Below are 24,092 nucleotides of genomic sequence, written 5' to 3' on the forward strand. Positions count from 1 at the left end.
TTCTTGCAATGGTGATATCTGCTGGTAAAATGGATATATTATAACATGCCTCCACTATTAAAACATGATACAAATGGTGTGCACATTTGTATAATGATAATAATTTTCATTCAAAAAGCAGAAAAATCATTGGAACAACTGGACAATCAAAGTGATCTTTGCACCAATAATTTAACGTGCTGAGCAATTAATTGACTACAGAAAGCCTATAATCATAGCTCTCCTTTAGGGAAACTCTAAATTTGCTTCAATGCGGATGTAATTTCTATGGCAGACATCGAGAGCTCCTCACACAGTTAAATATTTAGGAAAGCTTGTCAATAGCGTTCAACTCCAGTGGCTAGAATTTAATAATTTTCTGTCTGATATATTTCCCCGTCTGATTATCGAAAATGCCACAGGAACATTAAGTTGTCTAAAAACAAGACTGTGGGGGTAAATTCTCCTCTTTTCTTGATAACGAGTCCAGCCTGTGTTGGAGTGCTGTCTGTACATGATTAATTTCTCAGCTGCAGACAGCTGGGCCTATCTCACTTTCTCTCTCTTTCTCTTTGCCTCAGAGGATGGCATTCGCCGGAGGCTTATCACTGTCTGGTATAGTGTGATGAGCCTGTCAATCCTCATCATTCCTATCATGCCGACTGAAGCAGGCCTCAGGCATCACATCAGCGAAGAACCATCCCATCTCATCTCATCTCAAGCTAAGCAGCCAAAAAAAATATTTAGCTGGAACCACAACATTACCTGTGGCTTAACTGATTTTAGACTCATGATTATTTTAAAGCCTTATTTCTTATATAAATGGATCAGTGCTAGCCAGGAATAGAGCAACCCACAACCATACAGAAAGCTTCCTATCATGTTACGTTAAGATGGCCATAAATAACCATTGCCATTTAAAATCCATCAGCAATCTTTGAGTCTACTGTAACATGGACACAGCCCTACTTTGCGAGATTACGCTGGAGACAATATTATAATATCAGTTACTAAATCATTTGCTGCCTTAATTTTAAATAGTAAGTTGGAATGCACGTCTCAGAATTGTATGCTGGAAATCCTTTCCCCGTTTGAGCCACATTTGTAGAGTGTACTGTAGCAATAGAAATCTGCTCAATACCCTCATCCACCAAAATGCAACTGCAAAGATTAAAAATATTTGCTCTTGTTTTCCAAATGGTTAGCCTATCATTCATTGGTTGGCAAACAATGGCCCAAACTGTTGAGACTGAGTGCCAATGGATTCACCTATGAAATAATAATCCTTGTATTTGATATAGGGTCCTTCACATCAGTCGGACGTCTTTAAGCGCTTCACAAGATTTAATAATAATAATAATCCTTGCATTTGATAAGCGCGCTTTTAACGTCTTCTAGACATCTCAAAGTGCTTCACAGAATATACTGTAAAGTGAATTGACTGTATATTTGTGGGCAAAACACAGCAGCCAATTGTGAATAGCAGTGTCCCACAAACAGTCGTGAATTGAAGTGACCAATTTATTATTGTTCTTTTTCCTTGAGGGATTATTATTATTATTATTATTACCGGGCGTGTGGAGTAAGGAAGCTTGTCCAAAGTTCTGCCCTGCTGGGAATCGAACCCAAGTCCCTCGCTTGCGAGGCTAGTGCTCTAACCACTGAGTAACAGGACTCCACTGTAATGCGTGATGACTGTGTATTGTATATGGGGGGCAGCCAATTTGGGCACAGTAATGTCATACAAACAACCACAATTTTAGCTATTTATTTTATCTTATCTGTGATTGTTGGCTCAGACACTGAAAGAAACTCCTGTGTTTGAATAGTGCCACACGATATCTTAAGTCCACTCCTATAGGCAATCTGGACTTTGACTCATTGTCTCATTCAAAGCACAGACACCTGTGACAATGCAATACTCCCCTCAATGTATTGGAGTGTTAGCCTGGGATCATTTCAAAGTTCTGACATGGGGCTTGAATCCACAGTCTTCTGACTCTGAGGGAAAGTGACACCAATGTCCTCAAAACAGCCACAAAGTGAATGATCAACTTTCTGATCATCGAGTCGGTCTGAAAGGTAACTGTATGCCCGTGATATCTCACAAGATTACACTAGTACTTTTCCCAGCGAGTGGTATCAGAATGATCTTGATCTTGTGCTCTAACCACTGAGTCCTGTAGCTCAGTGGTTAGAGCACTTGCCTTGGGTTCGATTCCCAGCAGGGCGAAATGTTGGGCAAGTTTCCTTACTCCACGTGCCTCTGTTCATCGAGCAGAAAGTAGGAGCCCAGTTGTTAGTCAATTGGCAGATCACTTTTCTGGGGATAATAATCCTTCAAAAAAATAATAAAATAATAATTTGGTCACTCAATCCATGACTGTTTGTGGGACACAGTTGTGCGCAATTGGCTGCCGCATTTCACCCACAAACTCACAATTCACTTTACAGTATATTCTGTGAAGCTCTTTGAGACGTCTAGAAGACGTGAAAAGCACTATATCAAATGCAAGGATTATTAATATTATAAAAAAAAGGGTTAGGCTGTCCACCAACACTCTTAAATGGAGAATGATATGTGGCATGAGTCAAAGGACAACAAAATATCTAAAGGGAATGAATGGTGCAGTGGATTTAAACACTGGCTTTTCACCTCTTGGATCTGGGTTTGAATCCAGCCCAAATTAGTAGTATGGAAGGCTGGCTCTTCCCCCATAAAACCTGCAGAGTAAATGGAAACTCATGTTGTCTAGTAGGTGAGAAAGTAATGGATGCTTGGGAAAGATTAGAGGCACCAACCTGAACACAAGTTCAATTTGGTTTCTGTAAGTAAAAACAGACTAATAGATACTATTTAGGAAATATAGGCATGTTATGTAATAAAAGGGTTCAGATGGCTCACACACCATAACACCTATCTGGGAGTGATTATAAAGCTGTTAGGGGCTTCAGATGGTTTATATATGGAATGAAGTGTTTTTAGAAGCAATAGCCTAATCAGAAGATTTAGATGGTTTACATGGTGACTATCTAGGAAGAGTTACAATGTAATGATCAGATCCAGGGCCTAATGCCCATCATAAGCCAAGTGAGAGTAAAGGCTGGGCAGTTCATAGCACCTGTACTCCACAAGTATGTTGCCACCGTGTAACCACTTGATTGTTTAAAATAAAAACTGTTTTAAAGTCAAATGCATCCTTTAATCCTTTTTATTTAGCACTGATTGTAGCTGTCAGTAGAGAAGACCGAAAACCAGCAAGATCACCTCAATGCTGGATGCTCACACTTGAAAGCATTGTGAAGTCAAGTTACAGGTTTCTTGTGAAATAATATGCATCTGATTTCTGGGAAACACTGCTGTCTGTGGTGGTTTTGGGGATAAACAAGTTTACCCCAGGATTCATCACATCAGAAATTACTTTGCCCAAGACTGAAGCCAGAAGCGGCACTAGCAATGACTAAAACCACCAATACATGTACGGTCACACACTTCATTATTTTCGTTAACTCAGGAGTTTGTCCTAAATCTGAAAATATATCATTTGCATTTAAAACAGGAAAACTATTGAAAGAAAAAGTTGCAAAAGTAAAGACTTTCAAACTCTTCAAATACTGGGCACATATTGCATACGTTTTACAAAACTGACAGCTAATTGGAACATTCCTGGTTTCCAACAGAGCAAGACCTGCATTAATAAAAATTAGAGGCTATAGACAGTGACAGAGCTAAGTGTGTCATCATGAGCTCTTTGTCTACGACATTTTCGTAATACAGAACAAAACAACTGATCTCTGACTCCCAAAATCGAGCTAATGGAGTGAAACTTAACAGCAATAGAGTATCAACCACCACAGGCGACGCTCTCTGTAAGACCATTTCAGATTTCTTCATCGTCACCTTCTCTCACCTTCATTTCATTGAAATGGACTGGATACATCAAATGATCAAGCAAAGTAGCTTTTCATTACAGTGCTGTTACCATTTACTCACACAGCAAACAACTACATTAAATGGAGGCCCTACATTGACTCACCTGACCCCAATTCCAAATAGATTGATTTACAATTGCTGAAAACTCATGTCTAATTATCCAATTTTCCCAGTTCACCCCCAACTGCACAGTCCCAAACTAAAAATTCAATTGGACAGTTTTCATTCAAAAAATCCAATGTACTGTGTGACTTTTTTTTGGCATTGCTAAGGCAACGGATTACAGTGGGTAAGCTGGCTGTGAAGGCATGATTGATGAATGATTCTGTCAGAAAGTAACACACTGATAAATGCTGCACACCAGACAGTTGAATGAGTTTAGGTTCGGGAGGCAAGACTGAGCAGCTCGACACATTTGAAAGCTCCACTCCTCCACTATCCAATGTCTTGAAAAAATAAATTGGTCACTTCAATCCATGACTGCTTGTACACTCAATTCACTTTACGGTACATTCTGAAGTGCTTTGAGAGTCTCGAAGACGAGATATGGCACTAATCAAATACAAGGAATATTATCACCTCTTCTCCCCAGTTTGGGCCTTGGGGCGTCCTCCCGACGTGAAAGGCACTCTATAAATGCAATCTTGTTGTTGTTGTTGTTTTGTTTCAACCCACCTTCCACCCCCACTTTTGTTTTATGCCACTATCACCTCTTTAACCCATCAACCAACACATTCGCTCCTTTGTCTTTTTTTTGTCTTCCTTGTCCTGCCTCCCCCTCTCAACTTGTCCTTAAAAACCTCTCCCTCCCACCATGTCCCAGTTCTGACGAAGGGTCGTTGACTCACTTTCGTTTCTCCAAAGATGCTGTCTGACCTGCTGAGTTTTCCCAGCTCTCTCTGTTTTTGTTTCAGATTTCCAGCATCTGCAGTATTTTGTGTTTTGTGCAAAGATTATTATTATAAGTCTTTAAGTGACTTTACTGGATCTTTACTACTATACTTCGTCCAATAGTCATTATAAATTACCTTCTTGGACCCTCTCTCCTGAGGGCACAGTGACTTTTTAAAAGTTGTTTCTGATGATTCATCTTGTTGGTTTTCTGTACTACCTTTAACCCTAGTCAATGCCACAAAGATTATGAAGCAAAATTCAACATCCCTATTAGAAGAGCCAGAGACACAATTGCAATCACTGACTCAACAAGTGGACAATTCTCTGACAAATCTCAAAGTCAAATCTTAAGTCAAACTACAATGTAATTGTAAAAACCGGATGCGAGAGTTCCTTTGAAGACTGTGAGGCAAGAAGGTTGATAGAGGGGGATTACAAATGCAGCCGTTTAAGGTCACGGCTGGAATTGACTGGATGACTTTCATAAACCACATGATCTTTACCTCACTTTGGATTATGCCACCAAGGATCCTTGTTACTCGCTGCAAGCCGCCCACTATCTGATACACAGAAACCCCAACTGCAGATTTCTCTAGCAGTTTTCTTTCTTTCCCTTGAGAGGCGAGTTATTTTTTGGTTAAAATAGCTGCAGTTATCCCTTTCCCGCCTTCTCAGTTATCTCCTTTATTGTTGAATTAAATGTACAACTTTGCGGCTTAGGGAAAAGCATGTGAGAAACTCTCAACACAAATCAAATATTCATGATTTACATCATACAGCGCTCGTATTCTCCTGATTGGTGACTGCAAGGATGCTATGTTGGAGTAGATGTGATGCACGCATAGTGTTAACTTCACTTGTGCACTATGTTGACAACCTCCTCCATATAGCATTGTTCCCAGGTCAGTTCTTGATCTCAAGTGAAACAGGACAATGGAGGAGCTACAGGCTGGCATGCAAGGTCTGTCAGATTTTAATGCACACAAGAAGCGTGCTCAGGACAAATTGGCTCATAAAATCAGACTTTTCTTATCCAGCTTTTCAACCAAAATCCAAAACCAGATCATCAAGACTTGCACCCTACAACAATACAGGCTGAATTCTGGTAACAGTCAGTGAGAAGCACACATCATCAGTCACTGAGGGAAAGATCTCTACAGCTCTGAGTGTATGAGAAATACAAATCAATTAGAGATTTGAATATCCCTTCAATACATTCTACAAAACTGGTTTTGAGAGGTCAGAACGAAATTAAAATGTATGCAAACAGATTATTGTTCTTTTCAGAACACATTATAATTTTAACATTCAAGCAACCCCATGCCTCCTCACTCACATTCACATATAGGTTAAAGAACAGGCACCATACTCTCTTTATTAAAAGAATGCCACATGCCTTTCCTAATCAGATACCTTATCTTAATCTACTTCCCTCACACCTCTCCCTCTTTCTGTGACCTACTGAATAATTACGGTGCTAAATATCTCTGGAGAAGATCTTGTTAAAGCATTCACAGAAGAAAACAATGACGGCTTTTTGTCCTTCCTGGTAATGTCTGCTCCGTATAAATGATGGCTAAACTCTTCAATGCAAGCTCTTACACTGCAGCATTTTACGTAGCGTACATCAAGGCTGCTTTATAGATGTACAGCTGCAGTGGTGAGTTAGTGAAACTCTGTGATGGTTATGTCACCCTGATTTATAAAATCACAATTGTTTTCCTGGGCCATAAACCATTATAGACGGCAGTATGTTAACTGGGTAAAGAAACATTTACTTTGACAGTCTTAGTGTGTCAGTGTACCGACAGCAACCAAGATTTCAATCTGATGTATTGACACCAGTTAATTGAGATGGGTGGAAAAGCTGAGCAGTGGACTTTCTCAGCTTTTCTCCTGAAGTGACTGTGACATGGTTGAGTGGATGTTTGCAGCCCTTCAGTCCCTCACCAAGTGTCTATTCTTGTGTGAAAGGTGCCAGGGAGTTTTAGCAGAATATTTAATTCTTTGGAGAGGGAGGGGAACATTACAGAAACCATCATAATAATAATAATATTCCTTGCATTTGATATAGCGCCTTATCACATCAAGGCGTCTCAAAGCGCTTCACAGAATATACTGGAAAGTGTAGAGATTGTGTATTTTGTGAGGGAAATGACAATTTCACACAGCAGTGCCCCACAAACAGTCGTGGAGTGAGTGACTAAATTATTATTATTATTATTTTTGAAGGGATTATTACCCTCGGAAAGTGTACATACACTTTTCATCGTGCATATCCATGTTTCAGTAGGAATCAGTGCATGGCGATCTGGAGCAGGCAGTGTGAGAAACCATTTATTTTTCTTCTCCCTAGCCCAGGGAGAAGATAAAGGTCAAACTGTAGAATCCCACAGGACTAAATTAGGACTTTCCTGGCCTGCTCGGCTCAGTCGTGTACTTTGCTGTGACTTTGCCCACTGAGCCAATTGGTGAATCTCACTGGAGTATTTTGTAAAATTACAGATTGATCCAGATTTTTGTATTCAAAATGCAGATTGATATCCAATGAATAATGTATCTAAATCCAATTTAGCATAGCAACCGGAACAGCATAACACTCGGCCCACACCAATGAATTTGCGACATCGGGCATGTGGAACCAAATGACCCTGAGTATTTTCGTCAAATCCACCAGGGTGGAATTTTTAAATAAAAACACTGTAAAAGAGCTCACAGAGTAGCAATGATGATTGCCCGTGAACATACTGCCTTTTGAAAGAAGCTGGAGTCTGACGCTTGTTAAAGATGACCCGAGTTTGATTACCAGGAGGACGTAACCTTAGGCAGGTTCCCTTGCTCCGCACGCCTCTGTTTACCTAGCAGTAAGTAGGTTCCCGGTTGTTAGTCGATTGGGGGATTGCTTTCTGGGATAATAACCAATTTAAAAATAAACAAATAAATAAAATAATTTGGTGACTCAATTCACAACTTTTTTGTGGGACACTGCTGTTCGAAATTGGCTGCCATGTTTCACCCACAAAATATATTCACTTTACAGTATATTCTGTGAAAGAAAGCTTGAGACAACTCAGAGATGTGATGAGGCACTATATCGAATACAAGGATTATTATAGTTATAAGTGAACCACAAACCCTGGCCTGTAAATGAACTATGCAAATTCCAAGCTTTGAGTCGACCAGAAACTAATTATGATGCATTTGAGGAGCTTTTGATACCGCATTCTTAAATAAAAGCTTTTGTTTGAAGATCACATTGTTAAGAATCCAATCAGTGAAACTTTTTTAAATTATCGGTCTTTTTTTTAGTACTGGAAAAAATCCTTTTTAAATATTGTTAATGTGTTTTATTTACAAAATGTAGAGATAAAAGGGAAAAAAACTAATCTTAGAAGTTAGATATAAACCATAATGTACTGAATACACATAGAGGGTCAATCACCATTTGAAAGCGAGAGCAGTTTAATGTTTCGGGTGAGATTCTTTATCACAACCTATTCTTTTCGATGCTGCTCGACCAACTGTTGTGTATTTCCAGTCCATTTTACTATCAATATTCACATGTCTGGCTATTTAACACGTATGGATGCATTTAACCCAAAATTGCAAAAATGATTTATGAACATTTTGATTTATTGGAAGTCAATTAATAAGTGAATGAACTATTAGTGAACCACAAAATGGTAATAGGTAAGAAAACATAACAAAGGATAACTGTACAGCACTAAAGTCACCACTATAACACTGCAGCTCAATTATAACATGTTTTTCAGCCAAGGCCCATTTCTTGCTTTAAAAAAAAGTTATAATTTGAAGCCCTTTTAAAAATCAGAAGGCATTAAAACTTTATTTTATGCCCAATCCACTGTTTTACATGTTCTGTATTGGTTGAATTCATTTCAAGGGCTGGTATTGATGGCATTATTGGAGACATAGTTTGGGAGTTTTCACAGTCCTATGAATTTAACTGCAAACCCATAACCTTCTGAACTACAGGCAAAGAATGCTACCAACAATCTGAATTAACAACTAAAATCATCTAATTCAGCCCAGTCAATGAATCAAATGATATACTCTGCTGGTCTAAATACAGGAGCTCAGTTCCACACTGGGTACTATGGCTTTATAAAACAAAATGTATAAGACAAGACAAGTAAGCACAACAATGTCACAATTCATTCATTTTCTTTTTGGCTAATGCAAATTAATTCCCCAGAGCAATAGTACAGTCCCTCATCTATTCATCAGAGATGTCACTGAAGCTGGTTTAAACACAATGCATTGGAGATGGTGTAGAAAAGGTGCTTTACACTGTGTTTTACGTATACCATGGGAATTCTTTCATGCGGATGCCAGGGGTAAATAGTGGAAAAATCTCTAACCAAGCAAAATATTCAACAATACTTTTTTTTAACTAAATAGGGTAAAAGGCACACAGCAGTGGAGAAAGGAGAGAGTCAAAGAGGAAAGGAAAGAACTACCTACAGAGAGCAATCAAATTGAGGAATTAAAATGGGAGCCATCAGAACAGCCATTTACTGTGGACTGGCATCAATCCAGCTTCTTAATCAAACCATGCTCTCTAATATTCAGCCTATGCTCTATTATTCTTCAGATTGTTATATAGCTATGAAGCATAACATTGAGTCCACAGGGAAAGTAATTACTGGAAGGAGTTCGGGCTTTTCAATATTGGAACAGTAATTACAAGAAGGTAGAATGATGATTTTCATCACAATACAAGCCTTTATGTGAAGCTCTGTAGCAGATAGATTTCTTTTTAAAAGATCTGATTTTTTTAAAAAAACATCAGCTGATATGAACCGTGACAGGTTATCACAATTGTGCTTTATGCTTTCTTTTATGCCACTATCCAAGCATTTATGTTCTCACTGATGCAACTGGCAAGCACTAAATGTGCTTTGACTGCACATTCATTAAAAGTCCTTAAATTGGGAAAAAGACCGGCACGATTTGGGTCACTGGATGATTAGTAAAATTTAGGATGGGTTTCATTTGGAATTAATTGCATATAAAACAATGTAGATAACCGCAATCTGGGTTCATTCCAACCTCATTCCTCTGGTCCCAGTTCCTCATTAATCCCCTCATTGTAATTATGCCTTTATTTAAGGAGGCAATGTGTGTGTTTGCGAGGTCAAAATCAATGCTTATTTAAAATGCTCTGCTCTGGAGATGAAGTGGAGAAGCAAAGTGCATTTGGGAGGGGCATATAGGAGGAGATGGAATGCATGAGTGAGTTTGTACATGAATGTGACAGTGAGTCTACATCCGTCTTTATCCCAATCCTTTTTAAGAGACATGTTGGGAGATTCCCAATTGCTAGAATCACCCATTTGAGCAGAAGAAATTCCTGTGGAGAAAGGCAAAGAAAAAATTCTTTGCATGTTGCTGGCTAGAACATCAAAATGATTTCTCATTTTAATACCAGAGGTTCTTTCTAATGCATTGGATGTTTGCAACCTGCACCTTTACATCTTAACTGCATTCACATTCTGCTTTCAGTTGAGATGCCAGCATTCCCAAAGGAAAGTACAAATAGATACACACATTTATCACATTACTCCGACCTTTACAACTGTACAATTGTGGTCATCAGGCTTGGTGGACTAGATTGTGTAAGTGAACTAATGTTCATATTTTAATAGAAAGCTATTTCTTACAGAGCATTGAGCTACAAAATTCTCATTTACCATCATCAGTGCCGAATAGATTCTACATCAATGAATGAGCTGAAAAAGAAATCACTGAAGCAATTAAAAGGAGAAGCATTTTTGTGATCGGATCAATTTGTCGAAGAATGTGTTACTTGAGAAAATGTGACTATTCAAATGAATAGCTGTCAGAATATTGCAGAGTTTTATAGCCTCTCTATATCACAGCGCTACTTATGACACATATAATGCTGGAGCCAACAGAACTGTGGAAAGCACCAAATTTACACTGAGAGGCAGATTCACAGCAGCAGTGACAACCACAGAATATGTGGCCATGCAGAAGGTGTGCATCCATTTGGAAGTGACAAATAATTTTAATTTCCTGCTGCTGGAAGGTCTAGGCTGAAGGACCAAAGGGTATTGTGTGACTAAAGAGGTTGGTAACGAGTTTTTGAAATTGACAGTTGGTATAGACGAAACAGGGAAAGAATTTCAGACACATGGCAGATGAGTTCTGAGTCTACATTATTGTCAGACTTATGAATGAATTGTAGCAATAATTTCTAACTTCTCTTTCAAGTAAATTACTGCAGGCAATAAGCTATGGTAAAAATTACTTAACTGTAATTCTGTGATGGGTTTCTCTCATCTTTTCCTTCTGTATTCTGTGTAAAAGTGTAAGATATACTCTCACTCGTATAAGTGTGAGCGTAGAGAACAAGAGAGAGAAAAGAACATGCAAGACCATGAGGTCCTGTGACACAGAATGTGGAGAGAAAGGAGTGAAAATACAACACGACAGAAAGAACAGAAAGGCAGAGACAGATGGCACAGACATGCAGAGAAGACACCGTAGTCTGTACTGGCTGGGGTCAGCTGTTCTTTTCCAGTTATGAGACTGATTTTACTTCTTCTGGAGGAATGCTGTTGATGTGTTGGCAATCCCCTGAACTGTAATTAATGGTGAAAAACGACAGCCCGAAAGCATTAGGTTGCAGAGTGCCAGTTCGGAAGTCCCAGGTTATCAACTGGGCACAGGTTCTGTTTAATTCATTAGGTCTAGTGATTTATATATTAAAAAAAATCTAAATTAGTCAATTGCCGGATCACTTTTACGGGGATAATAATCCCTTCAAAAAATTATAATAATTTGGTCACTCAATCCATGACTGTTTGTGGGACACTGCTGTGTGCCGAGTTTCGCCCACAAGATGTACAGTTAATTCACTTTACAATATATTCTGTGATGCGCTTTGAGACGTCTTGAAGACGTGATATGGTGCTATATCAATTGCAAGGATTATTACTATTAAAATAAATTCACAGGGTCAGCACATGCCAGCAATGAGAAGAGTGTCCCAGTGTCAGTTCCAGGATCACATTGCTTTTACCCCCCACCGAATGGGAAGCCTGAAACAGGGAACCCATCTCAGCATTTACCAATATGGCTACAATTTTAAAGCCTATCCATGTATTTAAATATTCAATGCCCTAAATATGTCACAAAATCAAAATAATGCCTTCCGAGCAGTGAGTCTCTGGTAATTACTGAGCTAAAGGGAGAAGTCCAAAGTAATTCACACTCCTCCCCAAATGGAATAAATCATGTAAAGGTTGCCACACAACACGAATGTATTTAACAATCTGCACCCATGCACTCACGTGCAGAGCCTTCAGTCTAAATAAAAGGCACTGCCAAGCTGCCCGACAGCTCATTTGCTAAAACCATTCCCAAATTAGCTATGTAGGCCAGGGTGGTTCCAGATATACCAGGTGATCTCTGCAGGTATGGCAGAATGGGTGCTCAGCATCATTGGACCAGAAAAGGGAAACAAAAATAAGGCAGCGTTCTGTTCCCTGGCTATCGTTGTGTTCATTAGCAATTATACGTGCCCAAGGTGAGTGAAGATCCAATTGGGCTTGAAGTCTCCCTTGATCTACAGCCACTCACTGAATGGATTCAGATATGAGGAATGGTCCCTTGGGTTCCCTGAAGTATGATTGTTGCTCATGGAACCATATGTCTGCCTCTTCACTAGGCTAGAGCACAGCTTTACACTTGGAAACATCTACCAAACATCAATTGTTAATTCATTTTAGTGAATGTTATTTGCTTGCTTAGTAAAATGATAGTTGCTTGCATTGATGGAATAATACTGAGGAATGGTACCCATCCTGTAATTGGAACCATTAGTTGATGCTGATTCACACAGTTCTATTCAATTGTCAGACGAGACGAGTAAAAAAAGCAATTTGTTGGCAAGTAACATTAAGGGAGACAAGCCAATGAACCGTAACCTTATCTGGTTGAGAGCTAGTTAACATAAATGCTGATTCTAAACTAAATAGGCCACGGACAAATTCTGCAATGCATAGAATAAGAGCATTTTACACACATCAAGAAAAAATAATAATCTTTGCAAATGCAGGTTGTATTTCCTTAAGGTGATTTCCTTACCTTTTGTCTGCAAGGTCTGTTTTGTTACCCACTAGCATAATGATAACGTCACTTCCTCTTTCTGTTCTGACATCATCAATCCATTTTGAGGTCTGCTGAAAGGAGTTCACGTCTGCAGAGGATTAATAAACACAAGACTTTTGAGTCAGCTCCCATCGTCACAGGGGCCACGATAGTCCTCAGATGAACAGTGCCAAGATAGTCCTCAAAAGATGGACAGAGTCTCGGCTACCTGTGACGCTCATTCACTGGGCCAGGTCCCTCCCTGCATATTTCCTCTTTCAGCCTCTTCTTCCACATACAGAGTGGAATGTGTTTTTTGGGGGAACGCAATCAAATGTTAATCAGCAGCTTGATGCCATCTGTACATGGTGACAATGCAAAACCAGTCCAGATTTTTAAAAAAAATTATCTCATTTGCAAAACATTTTGAAATAAGTTTGTTTTAAATGGCAAAACGGAAGGGAGGAGGGTACTAGGAACAGGATTTTAGGGGGTTACCTAAAACGTTTTTTTAAAAAATATTTAGGAATACTGGGAATGGGGGAAACCTGAATCTCAGAGAAGCCTCAGGAGTTTCAATAAGAGCAAACAGGAAGTCAGAGAGGGCCAAATATTTGACAAGATTGAGAACTCTTGTGCAAGTTGCTTAGGAACCAGAACTCTGCTACTAAGAATTCCTGTCCACTTTAGCCACTGTACATGCACATACACTATCCTGCTTCCTAAGCAGAAACTGAATACACCAGTGTGAAGCAAATCTTCAATGAATGCCACTCACACAGTTGTCTCTCCAAGCATTCTTCTTTGAGCTTTCTTGCAAAGGCAGGACGCATTTTGCTTATTGGCACATCTTAAGCTTTTCTACCCACTGATGGCTAAACCACTAGATCCTGCTATTGAAAATCAAGAACAGTCTTGCTTCTGAACAATAATAGATTTCCCATAGTTGTTAAGACAACGTCACTTTTGATGTATCTCATTCAGTGTTGGGAACCACCTGATAGTCAAAAAGGAGGAGTCACAAGGAACAGGAACCACAATATCACTTTTATACATTTAAATGAAACTTCACAGGATTTGACTTGTGAAGGAAACACTGACAATTTACATTTACTAAAAAACTTCCTACTTCAGAACAGAAGGTTCCAGGCTTCTTTTGGCCCATTTGCCCTCTACCAGTACTCTGAGCAACGACTAGCTGAAGACAAAAGCTTCTACCAATGCAAGTCTATCACTGACTCTAAGGTGCCTTATTTGACAAACCTTTCAAGTTCCTTTCATTCTTATGATCTCTGTTTCCTTACGGACGGGTGGCTGGATCTCACCCTATAGGGAAATCATAGGTTCAACTCGTATCCTGCTCCTCTGCTTCAGATGGAATGAGGCTTCCAGAGACAGAACAATTACTGAAAGCACAAGGCTTCCTACATTTCTGGTATGCTCAAGAAACCAACTTCTCCTTTAGTGCCTGCAACCCCAATTTATTTTTATATTGATTCCTTCATGCAGGCATTGTAGACTTTTATTTTTTAACAGTTTAATTTGAAAATGACATCTTACTTCTGAAGCTTTTTATGCTGTTAATGGCTTTCCTGGCATATAACCTCAAAATAATGTAACTCTTCCAGTAAGTGCTCTGTGAAACTGAAAGTACCATTTGTCAACGACAGGTAATAATATTCTGTAAAATATTTTTGCCCAGTGTGCTGTTTGAATGCTTGCAATTTGTTTTTGTATAGTGCATAAATATGGCTCCTAAAATTGGTGGCTCGTAATTGGAAATAGTCCAGCAACAAATGTGATACCTAATTGCAGAAGCCAATCTCCATCTCAAATTTGCCTGATGATAGAAAATAGACTAGTCTGGCACTAAAGCAAATGATACATGAAGGAGACAAAACATTTCCCAGGACTGTTATAAAGATTAATAGTGCATACTTAATGTAGACAATTGCCACATTTGGAATTGCTTTCAACATGAACATATGGCGGCCTCACAGGAAGAGGAATCGGTCTCAAATAATCTATGGACATAAAGTGCCAAATGTTTCTCAGTTGAATCATTAAAGAAGCCCTGATCAGCAAAAATGCTTGTTGCCTTCAGAAACTAACCAGCAGCCGTGCCTCATTGTATAATTAAAACAACCCACCCGATCTATGTTACTTTTCTACAACTGAAATCTAGGAGACAGTGACTGAAGTTTTTTGGTTTGAATTCTCTCCGCCCCCCCCCAATCAAATTGACCCCCCACCCGCCCCCGGAACCAAATAATAAGTCATTTCTGATGATAAATATATTGGATTATAGAAATGTAGCACACATGCTTTAATGGCTTTGAGGAACCTGTCTACATTTAGTTTGAATTCTATTGTGAATCTAATTCCAAAATCTCAGATTTCAAGGAATTACTGTTTTCAAAGTATTACATTGTGCTGTGTTCGGGTGAGCAGTTTTGTGTTGTGTAATCATACCTACTCAGAAGTATTTTCAGCCAATATGGATTTGTTTATAACCAGGCCACATACAGCGAGCAGAATGAAAGGACACTTAATGTAATTGTTCTCAACACTTCTGACTGGGAGGGGAAAATCGAAGCTCAGCTAAAACACTTCAAATAATAATCCAAAGCTAGAGGTCAATATTAAGACCCACTGCAGCATGCAATTCCACAGAGAGGAGATAATATAAGACGCAGTACACAGCTATTCCATCTGTTGATTAGTACTATGTAAAGGGCGAGCACAGTCGCCTAGCAAAGTTATTTTAAAAAGCTCAGAACCATTGTACTGAATTATGCGCGATTGTATGATAATTTCATTAAAAAATCTTAACAACAATCAGGGAGAGAAATAACTTCAATCCTATTACTCTTGGCAGGATTCCAACAAGGTGTCAAGAATGGAAATGATGGTCATCAACCTTATTCACTTCACGTTTCATCTTCTCAACACTTATTCTTGCCATTTTATTCCTAAAAGACTGTTCTGAACTCTTTCCACTTAGGTAAGGTTCCCGATTAGTCATCTTTCATATAACAGTGAATGTTGGCAGGCTGATCAACCATAAGAGCATTATAGCCATGTCCAACTGGAATGACCCACCAATAAACTGAATAAATTTGCCGAGGGATCAAGAAATCTCTTGAATGTAATTACAACATTTTCAGAATGGAATTGGCCAACTAAGTCAAGTTTTCTCAATAATTTATAAGGTTTTGTTTTCCTATCGGATGTTTGGTTATGGAGGTGGGTGAAGAGAGAATAAAAAAAGAGTTGTTTAATACTGGGCCTTTTTGTTTTATTTAATTAGATGTGTTTTTACTATGAACGGTTTTATAATCAGTTCAGTTCCAGAAAATGTTTGTTCTGAGAATTCAACACAAATATCAGAGACTGGGAAGAGCTCACACTTCAGTACAGACTTTAGCAGGCACAATATGAACTTCTGTAATCCTGTTATCATATTGTTATCAGTAATGATAAAACAAGTATGTTCATGTATCTCCCAGGTGGGAACATAACAGCACCATCCTGTCACTGGTAATATTACATGTTCTGTACAACAAAAGTGACTTTAATATAGTAGCATTGAGCTTCAAAACTGTCGGAAGAAGCAAGAGTTGATAGACCTGAGGTCACATCGTAAAATCAATGAAGGAATTGGCAATACAAGGAGAAACGATACAATACAACACGGGAAACGTGCATCTAGCTGGTTAAGGAACAGTGTGAGGGCAGCAGGAGGCAGGCCGAAAGGTCAGGGAGAGGCACTAAGAAGGAAGTAAATCAGCAAATTAGCAAAACGCTGCACTCACTTGTAATATCAAAGACAACAACAGCTACAGTGGAATCACGTATGTAGCTGGGAATCAAACTTCGGAATCGCTCTTGCCCTGCTGTATCCCACAACTGCAACCGCACCTAACATGAGGGTGAACCACAGAAATAAAGGAAAAAAAAGGGACAAAAATAAAAGGAATGAAACATTGAAAATATTGCTGACAATATCCAGACACCTACTTGTAATATCATAGACTACAACAGCTGCTGCTGAATCTCGGATGTAACTGGGAATGAGACTACGGAAGCGTTCCTGGCCTGCTGTGTCCCACAGCTGAAGCCTGATCTGTAGAAAGGAAGAAGTAGGACAAATTCTTGCAAAGACACAAACGCATCTCTGTATTGTTTTTCTCGGCATGCAGCCATTGTACTGGACAGTCCTTGAAATATCAGCAGTTTATATAAACCTTCACCTGGCCCTTATTTGGATTAAATGAGGAATAATCGTCAGGACTGGAATCCCATCTTTTTCTTAAAGACCAAAAATTCTGTATTTCAAGCACTCACTCACTGAGGTCCATTAAAGAGACAACAAGCTTTAATTTACCATTGGTGATAAAATCATTAATGCTGCATAATTCAATTGGAACAATTTGCCTAATCAATTTTATTTTCATTATGAAAGTTAAAGGACACTCCAGGTGGGAATATAAAATAAAAGTGAATAGAGCTTATGAAAGGAAACCATCATGGGTTAGTCTTTTTTTCTTTCCTGCTAAGACTGTCTTGACACACAATGTCTGTGCACTGCCTCTATAACAGGAATCACCAATGAACCAAAAGATCATCTTCACATTAACAAGATGGTTTGGCAGTATCTTGCCACTAACTCCCTCCTGGGTTTCAGAGAGTGGGAAACTGGATACATTAGTGCCTTTTTTGGCAAATTAAGAATGTTGCTTAGCCCTAGTTTTTTAAAATCTGATGTTTAGATGGTAATTGACATTACCGCCTATATGATTTCAGTTTCATGAGCAGCACCCAGAATTCTGATTGACGCAATTTTCTTGTACCCATCAGCCAACGTGAACTCGAGAGAAGGTGCAGGAGAAATATGGGAAGACAAATTAATATATTTTTACAATTTATTTTAAAAGGTCGTATACTCAAAGTACAAGTCAATTAGAATCCCCTATAATTGACACGGAGAGAAGATTTTTACTTTCAGTCTGCCTGCATTCAAATCCAGTTCTCCAGAGAAATGTGTGGTAACTAACGTCACCACCAAATATCCAAGAGGTCATATTTTCAAGTAAATTGTTCATCACCATGAGTCAAAGCTAGGCTATTACCATTGAGAGAAATTTTAGGAGTGACATTTATGCTCAATAAGACATGGATTGTAAACCATTAAAGCATATGGAACTGGTGTTTACGTTAAGGAATAACATACATCAAATCACATTTTAGTTTTAAATCAAAATGCATTGCTGTCACTGGATGTAAGTGACACAACACAGATTTACATTCTTCTGATGAGCCAATCCAGTATTTGATGGATTCCTTTCAAGATGGCAACGTTATACCAGCATCATATCCCAAACTACTTCTGCTTTGTGCTCATTTCATTCTGTAATATTGATGCTGTCAGGCAAGGAGAACAGAAAACAGACTGAAGGATAATTAAGTTTAAAAGAAAGAGCATGCTACAGAAAAGGAGTAATATGCTCAGAGTGCATTTTTCATGGCTGGCCACATTCAACCAGTTATCAGGAGCATGAAGGAGTTCAAACCAGGCCAATGATTTAATGCAGCCTCCTCCGCAGAGCAACACTATTCACTGTCATGAAGTAAGGGCTTTTACTTAAAGAATATAAAAATTCTCTCTAGTTTAAACTCCTCAAAATGTAATTATAAGTAGGTTACTCTTACTCAAGTCTTACTTCCTTTTAAGAGTAGAAAAATGGGCAACAACTGAAGATTAACCAGAATCTGCTGACACATTCAAGCATCCTTGTAGCTTTCACATATGGAGTCTTTTGGGTTTTGTGAAAGGTGTTTATATTTAACTTTATCTTCATTTAATTTGGGAAAGAGATACGTACGTTAAAGAAAGGAACAAGGAGCCATTCCCCATATCAAAAAATAGAAGCATCATCATCAAAAATTCTCAGGTTGTCTACGCCATGGAAGGAGGGTAAATATAGTTCTAAAGATTGCAGAGCAGTGTCTTCTGTGTTAATCTGCACAGTTTCCAGTACAACAAATTCCCATATGACAACTCTAGCAATTAGCTTCGGAAACCAAGCTGGAAATAAATTTGAACAGGAATAACTTACACATTAACTCTCTCAAGCCTGAATATTGTAACACAAAAATACTGTGACCTTTTCTCTTGAAGACATCGATGGAGCATTACTAAGACAGGAACAGCGAAATTTGGTCACTGTTTAATTTACATATGCAAATCAACATAATTAGCACACTTCAGTCCTTTATGTTTCACAGCAGTGGAATCCATATGGTTTCTGGATTTTAGAAGATCTATTTTATAATGCCATTACATATGTTAATTTGGTAATTGGTATAACTTACTAATATATTCTTTTAACATAACTGATAATATATAGCAGGCTTCATAAAGGAATTAAGTGATTTGCATTAATCTAGTTTATAATTATGTTTGGGACCAGAATATTTTAATGAATCTAATTTGCATTATAATAAATGAAACGGTGGAAACCAATTTAAAAGCTTCACATTCAAGACTAGAGCTTTCTGCCTGTTGGGATGGGACTCAATGAATTATACTGAAGCATGGTGAAAAGTTGGTTCTCTCATCCTGAAAGGATTCCAAAATATTAATAAATAAATCATTTAATTAAAGTCATTTTGTAGGACCAGAAGAGGAAAGGAAATAAGGCAAGAAAACTTAACAAAAATTCATATATCAACTGAACATTTGAAATACATAATTTGCACATTAAGCAAACAGAATTCGATCAGTTATTTAAACATTCTTGGTGAACTAAATCGGACATTCAATAGTACACTGAAGCAAATTACGGTTACTTACTGTTCGGTCTTCCAAATACATTGTTTTTGATAGAAAATCAATTCCGATAGTTGCCTGTAAAACAAAATGGATAAGTACTGAAGGAGACTGGTTTATATACAGCTGCTGTTGCAGATACATTCAAAAACAACTTGTCAACATTTGCCCACTTTTTTGAGTTTTTAATATCAACTTTAATGATTGGACTCGAGTTAGTACAAGTACTTCACTACTGCCATTTGATGCATCCGTGGTTTAAACTAAAGCCACATTGAAGACCTTTCCGGGTCATTTTTTTCTTCATCCAGCTCAGATATTGTGTCTGAATGCTTCAACCAGCCAAGATTCATTGTGTTGCATATCAAAAACTCTCAAACTTCCAGATCTCAACAACTCTAAGTACAAAGAAATAACTCAAGTTCCTGAAGACAGCTGTCAATGGTTGTGAATGGTTGCGTACATTAGATAGATCAATGGTCTACTCTTGAGTGAAACTATGCTTAGGGGATAATCCTATTCCCTGATTATAAACAAATATCAAATCCTGTCTCTCTTTATTTATAGTTGATAAAACTAGTGCCTCTTGTGAAATGGAGCTTGTTTGTGCTCAGTGAGCTGATCTTACCTGCAGCAGCAATAACAATCTCTAGATATATCCCTCCCCCCACCACCACACTGCAAGTTCTATACAGGCCCCTCAACCTTCCTAACCTAAGGAACAATTCTCTTGCACCAGCACAAACCATGATTAAAACAAATTTAAATTCGAACATTTGTTACTGTAATGGGAAGGCAAGATCCCCTTCTATCCATGGGATTAAGTTTTCACAACACAAAAGAAAAGTAATAAAACTCAAGCCATTCAAACATTGTATTTTCCCCATCTACAAAACCATGAGCCAGGGCTAATTACAAACAAGCTGTTCAGTTATGTGCTTGAAATGCATCAAACTTTTCCCAACAGTATTATAAAATACCAAAAGAATTATCAGAGGCTAAATTACAAAAAAAGTACAATATTTCCTGTTGGTCTTGTATGATTGTAAACACCATAGCAAGACTGGTTGGATTGGTTAGCTATTTCACTATGATATTCAGCCAATAAACTGCAGAAATTGCCTCACTCTTGACTAAAACATGAAGGAAATGATTAACTTCAAGAGTGTCAGCAAAGATCTTAGTCAACTTAATGAAACACAGGCTCAAAGATAACATTGCAGTCTGATTCATAAGATTTTATTTTGATTTATCCAGAGTCTGATGAAAGATTGTATTACAAATCAAGTCACCGACATAAATGTGGTGTGACACAGATTCTTACATTGGATATAATATTTATCATATATTAAAATAGGTCAAACACTTCAGAGTTTTCTGTTAGGTTTGATGACTGTATTTGTAGGAAAGTGTTGTAACCAATTTGCACACAATAATGTCTTACAAATAGCCATGACGATGCAATCCTCCCCATTGCATTGGAGTGTCAGTTTATACTGAGTTCAAAGTCCTAACATGAGCTTGAACCAAGGACTTTCTGACGTAAGAGGCAAGAGTGCTTCTAGCTGAGCCACGTTAATACCTGGTGCAATTTTACTGATTTGATGATGTCTTTTGAAAGTCTCTTTATCAGATGACAATGTCCTTTTAAGCCACAAAACAAGACAGAATACAATGTACCCCAAGGTTCATTCGTTTTGAGGGTGGAGATGAGATGATAATACCCGTCTAATCCAACAGAAAGAAAAACAAGACACAATGTAGCACGACATTCCTACTAACTGCATGCAGCAAAAAGTAGATGGTTCAGCTGGAATCAAAGCAATGCATGATTTAGCAGCTGGTTTTAGAGCAAGAACAAGTTCTGTAAGGAACAGGTGGTACATGTTGGTAGGAGGAATAAGGAGGTCACATATTGCCTAGAAAAGGGTGCAGATACACAAATTGCTAGAAGTAGTGATGCAGGTTAATAAGGCCATAAAAAAAGTAAACCAAGTTTTGGGGTTCATTTCTAGAGGGATAGAAATGAAAAGGAGGGAAGTTATGCTAAATTTATATCAAACCCTGGTTAGACCACACTTGGAGTACTGTGTACAGTTCTGGTCCCTATATTATAGAAAGGATATAGAGGCACTGGAGAAGCGCAAAGTGGATTTACAAGGATGATACCGGAACTGAGAGGTTATACTTATCAGGAAAACCTGAACAAGCTTAGACTCTTCTCTTGAAAAGAGAAGTGTAAGGGGTAACCTAATAGAGGTCTTTAAAATTATGAAAGGTTTTGATAGGGTAGACATAGAGAACATGTTTCCACTTATGGGGGAGACCAAAACCAGGGGCCATCAATATAAAATGGTCACCAATAAATCAAATAGGGAAGTCAGCAGAAACTTCTTTACCCAGAGAATGGTGGGAATATCTGGCCTTATTCTGTTTTGTGGCCGGCAGTAATTATGTTCGTGAAATTCTCACCTCATTTGACAAGATCTTGCTACCACAAGGTGTAGTTGAGGTGAATAGCATAGATGCATTTAAGGTGAAGGTAGATAGGTACATGAGGGAGAAAGGAATAGAAGGTTATGCTGATAGGCTTAGTTTAGGAAGGGCAGGAAGAGGCTCATGTGGACCATGAACACTGGCATAGACCAGTTGGGCCAAATGGCCTGTTTCTGTGCTGTATATTCTATGAATAGAATTCCAGAATTCCTAATATTGACTCGAAAGCTGTTTAAAGTCTCTTCGATGTTACAGAATACCAATCAAAGATACACAGCAGGCTGGCCAAGAACATCCACACTGAAATAAATAGCCCATGTGGGATGATCTTGTCAAAGGAGATGAGGTGAGAATTTCACGAACATAATTACTGCCGGCCACAAAACAGAATACTTCATATCCCAGGCAGGAGAACATGGCTCAGCGACCTTCAAATCAAAGCCTGCCGTACGCCTGATAATGAGACAGGGTTTCTGCACTGCCAAGCCGCTGTGACAGAAGCCTTTGTGAAGAACATACTGAAATCCAAGCATTCACTGTCACACTATCCGTGCAATTTGGAGCACTTTTTCCAAACTGCATAGAGAATAGTTAGCTAAGCAGTCCGTCAATCTTCATGGCAACCATTTTGTGGGAGTGAGACAATTGAAGAAGGCCCCACCGATGAGATCTACTGGACCAAGAGATCCCAATTGCTTTAACGTTATACTGAGAATGAATAACCACATTGTGTTTTGCTTGTTTGTAGTGCATTACTGTGCAACCACCACCATTATCAACTGCTCATTAACTACAAAAGTTAATGTTTTAATTGTTTGTTGATTGGGTTGTCACCTTCTATAACACAAAACAAATGCTCAAAAGAGGGTGGAGGTCTGCGAGTGGCCGAATGTCAGAAGAGTTTGTAAGTTTTTTTTAGGATGCAAAACACATTTCCCACCATTTATTACTTCATGGCTGTAATGTTGCACGATTGCATGTCCTGGAGTTCACTTCTCTGGAGCCTGGGACCTATGTGCTAAACAAGGTCATTACTGATCGACACTTACATGCGTGGCTGACAGTCTATGTAATTCAAATCAAGCTTGTGACATTTTTAGGAAAGCTAGTGGCAATCATTTTGAGACTCAGTCAGGGTACTACAAATGGCCTTGGAATTTCTGAGGGAAAAATTGCTCAGGGTCTACCACTAACCATAATCCAGTAATCCCGGTTAGAAGTGCACAAGTGTGGAGGTCAAAAGGGGATAGGATTGGATCCCCTACAGATGCTCATTGTCAACACTCACACATGAGTAATGGTTACTTGAGCAAGACATCCAAGATCAACTGGCGCTCATGGAATTGTTTTCCTTCAGAAGAGGAAGGGGATAAAATTATCAATCAACACATTCCCCAAACTAAGAGTTTACCAGAGTAATTGAATGAACATTGGATGCAGCTGAATAAAATTCAATAGTGGTTTGGTTTGTTTCTTAGTTTTTGAGCTACGAGAGTAAGAACTTGGACAACCGTGGCCTGAAATTTGATCCAATTTTAGCCTGGAAGATTACTCTAATTCGAAATTCAAGATCACACAGAATGGTGGAAAATTCTTGAATTGATTTAAAAACAACAGCTCCAAATTAAGACAGAGTTTAAGAATTTTTGTATAATTTTGCACAATCTTAAAGTTCAAGACAAAATCGGTTTTACAGGCGAAAACTCAGAAAAAATATCAGCCTGCCTATGCAGATTTCTTGCAGTATATATTTTGTTTCTTTCCCTCTGTCCCCTTCCATTTCCTCCAAATCAGTCTCTGATGTCTGACCTGCTGACA

At 38.5% G+C, this 24,092-nt stretch overlaps 1 protein-coding gene across 4 annotated transcripts in view; it reads right to left on the bottom strand.

The window, feature by feature from the left end:
- Positions 1-24,092, bottom strand: part of rab6ba (RAB6B, member RAS oncogene family a) — a 115,011-nt gene that overhangs the window by 10,093 nt on the left and 80,826 nt on the right. For 3 of the 4 annotated variants that reach the window (XM_042339157.1, XM_042339159.1, XM_007909526.2), the window contains exons 3-5: positions 19,803-19,856; positions 16,762-16,867; positions 12,944-13,055 (exon numbers count right to left, since the gene is read on the bottom strand). In XM_042339157.1, the coding sequence (XP_042195091.1) occupies positions 12,944-13,055; positions 16,762-16,867; positions 19,803-19,856 (272 nt within the window). Of the gene's footprint in view, positions 1-12,943; positions 13,056-16,761; positions 16,868-16,966; positions 17,073-19,802; positions 19,857-24,092 lie in introns of all 4 variants that reach the window. The other variant, XM_042339158.1, reaches the window with a different exon arrangement.

This window comes from Callorhinchus milii, unplaced genomic scaffold (genome assembly GCF_018977255.1).
Source record: "Callorhinchus milii isolate IMCB2004 unplaced genomic scaffold, IMCB_Cmil_1.0 Scaffold11, whole genome shotgun sequence".
NCBI lineage: Eukaryota > Metazoa > Chordata > Chondrichthyes > Chimaeriformes > Callorhinchidae > Callorhinchus > Callorhinchus milii.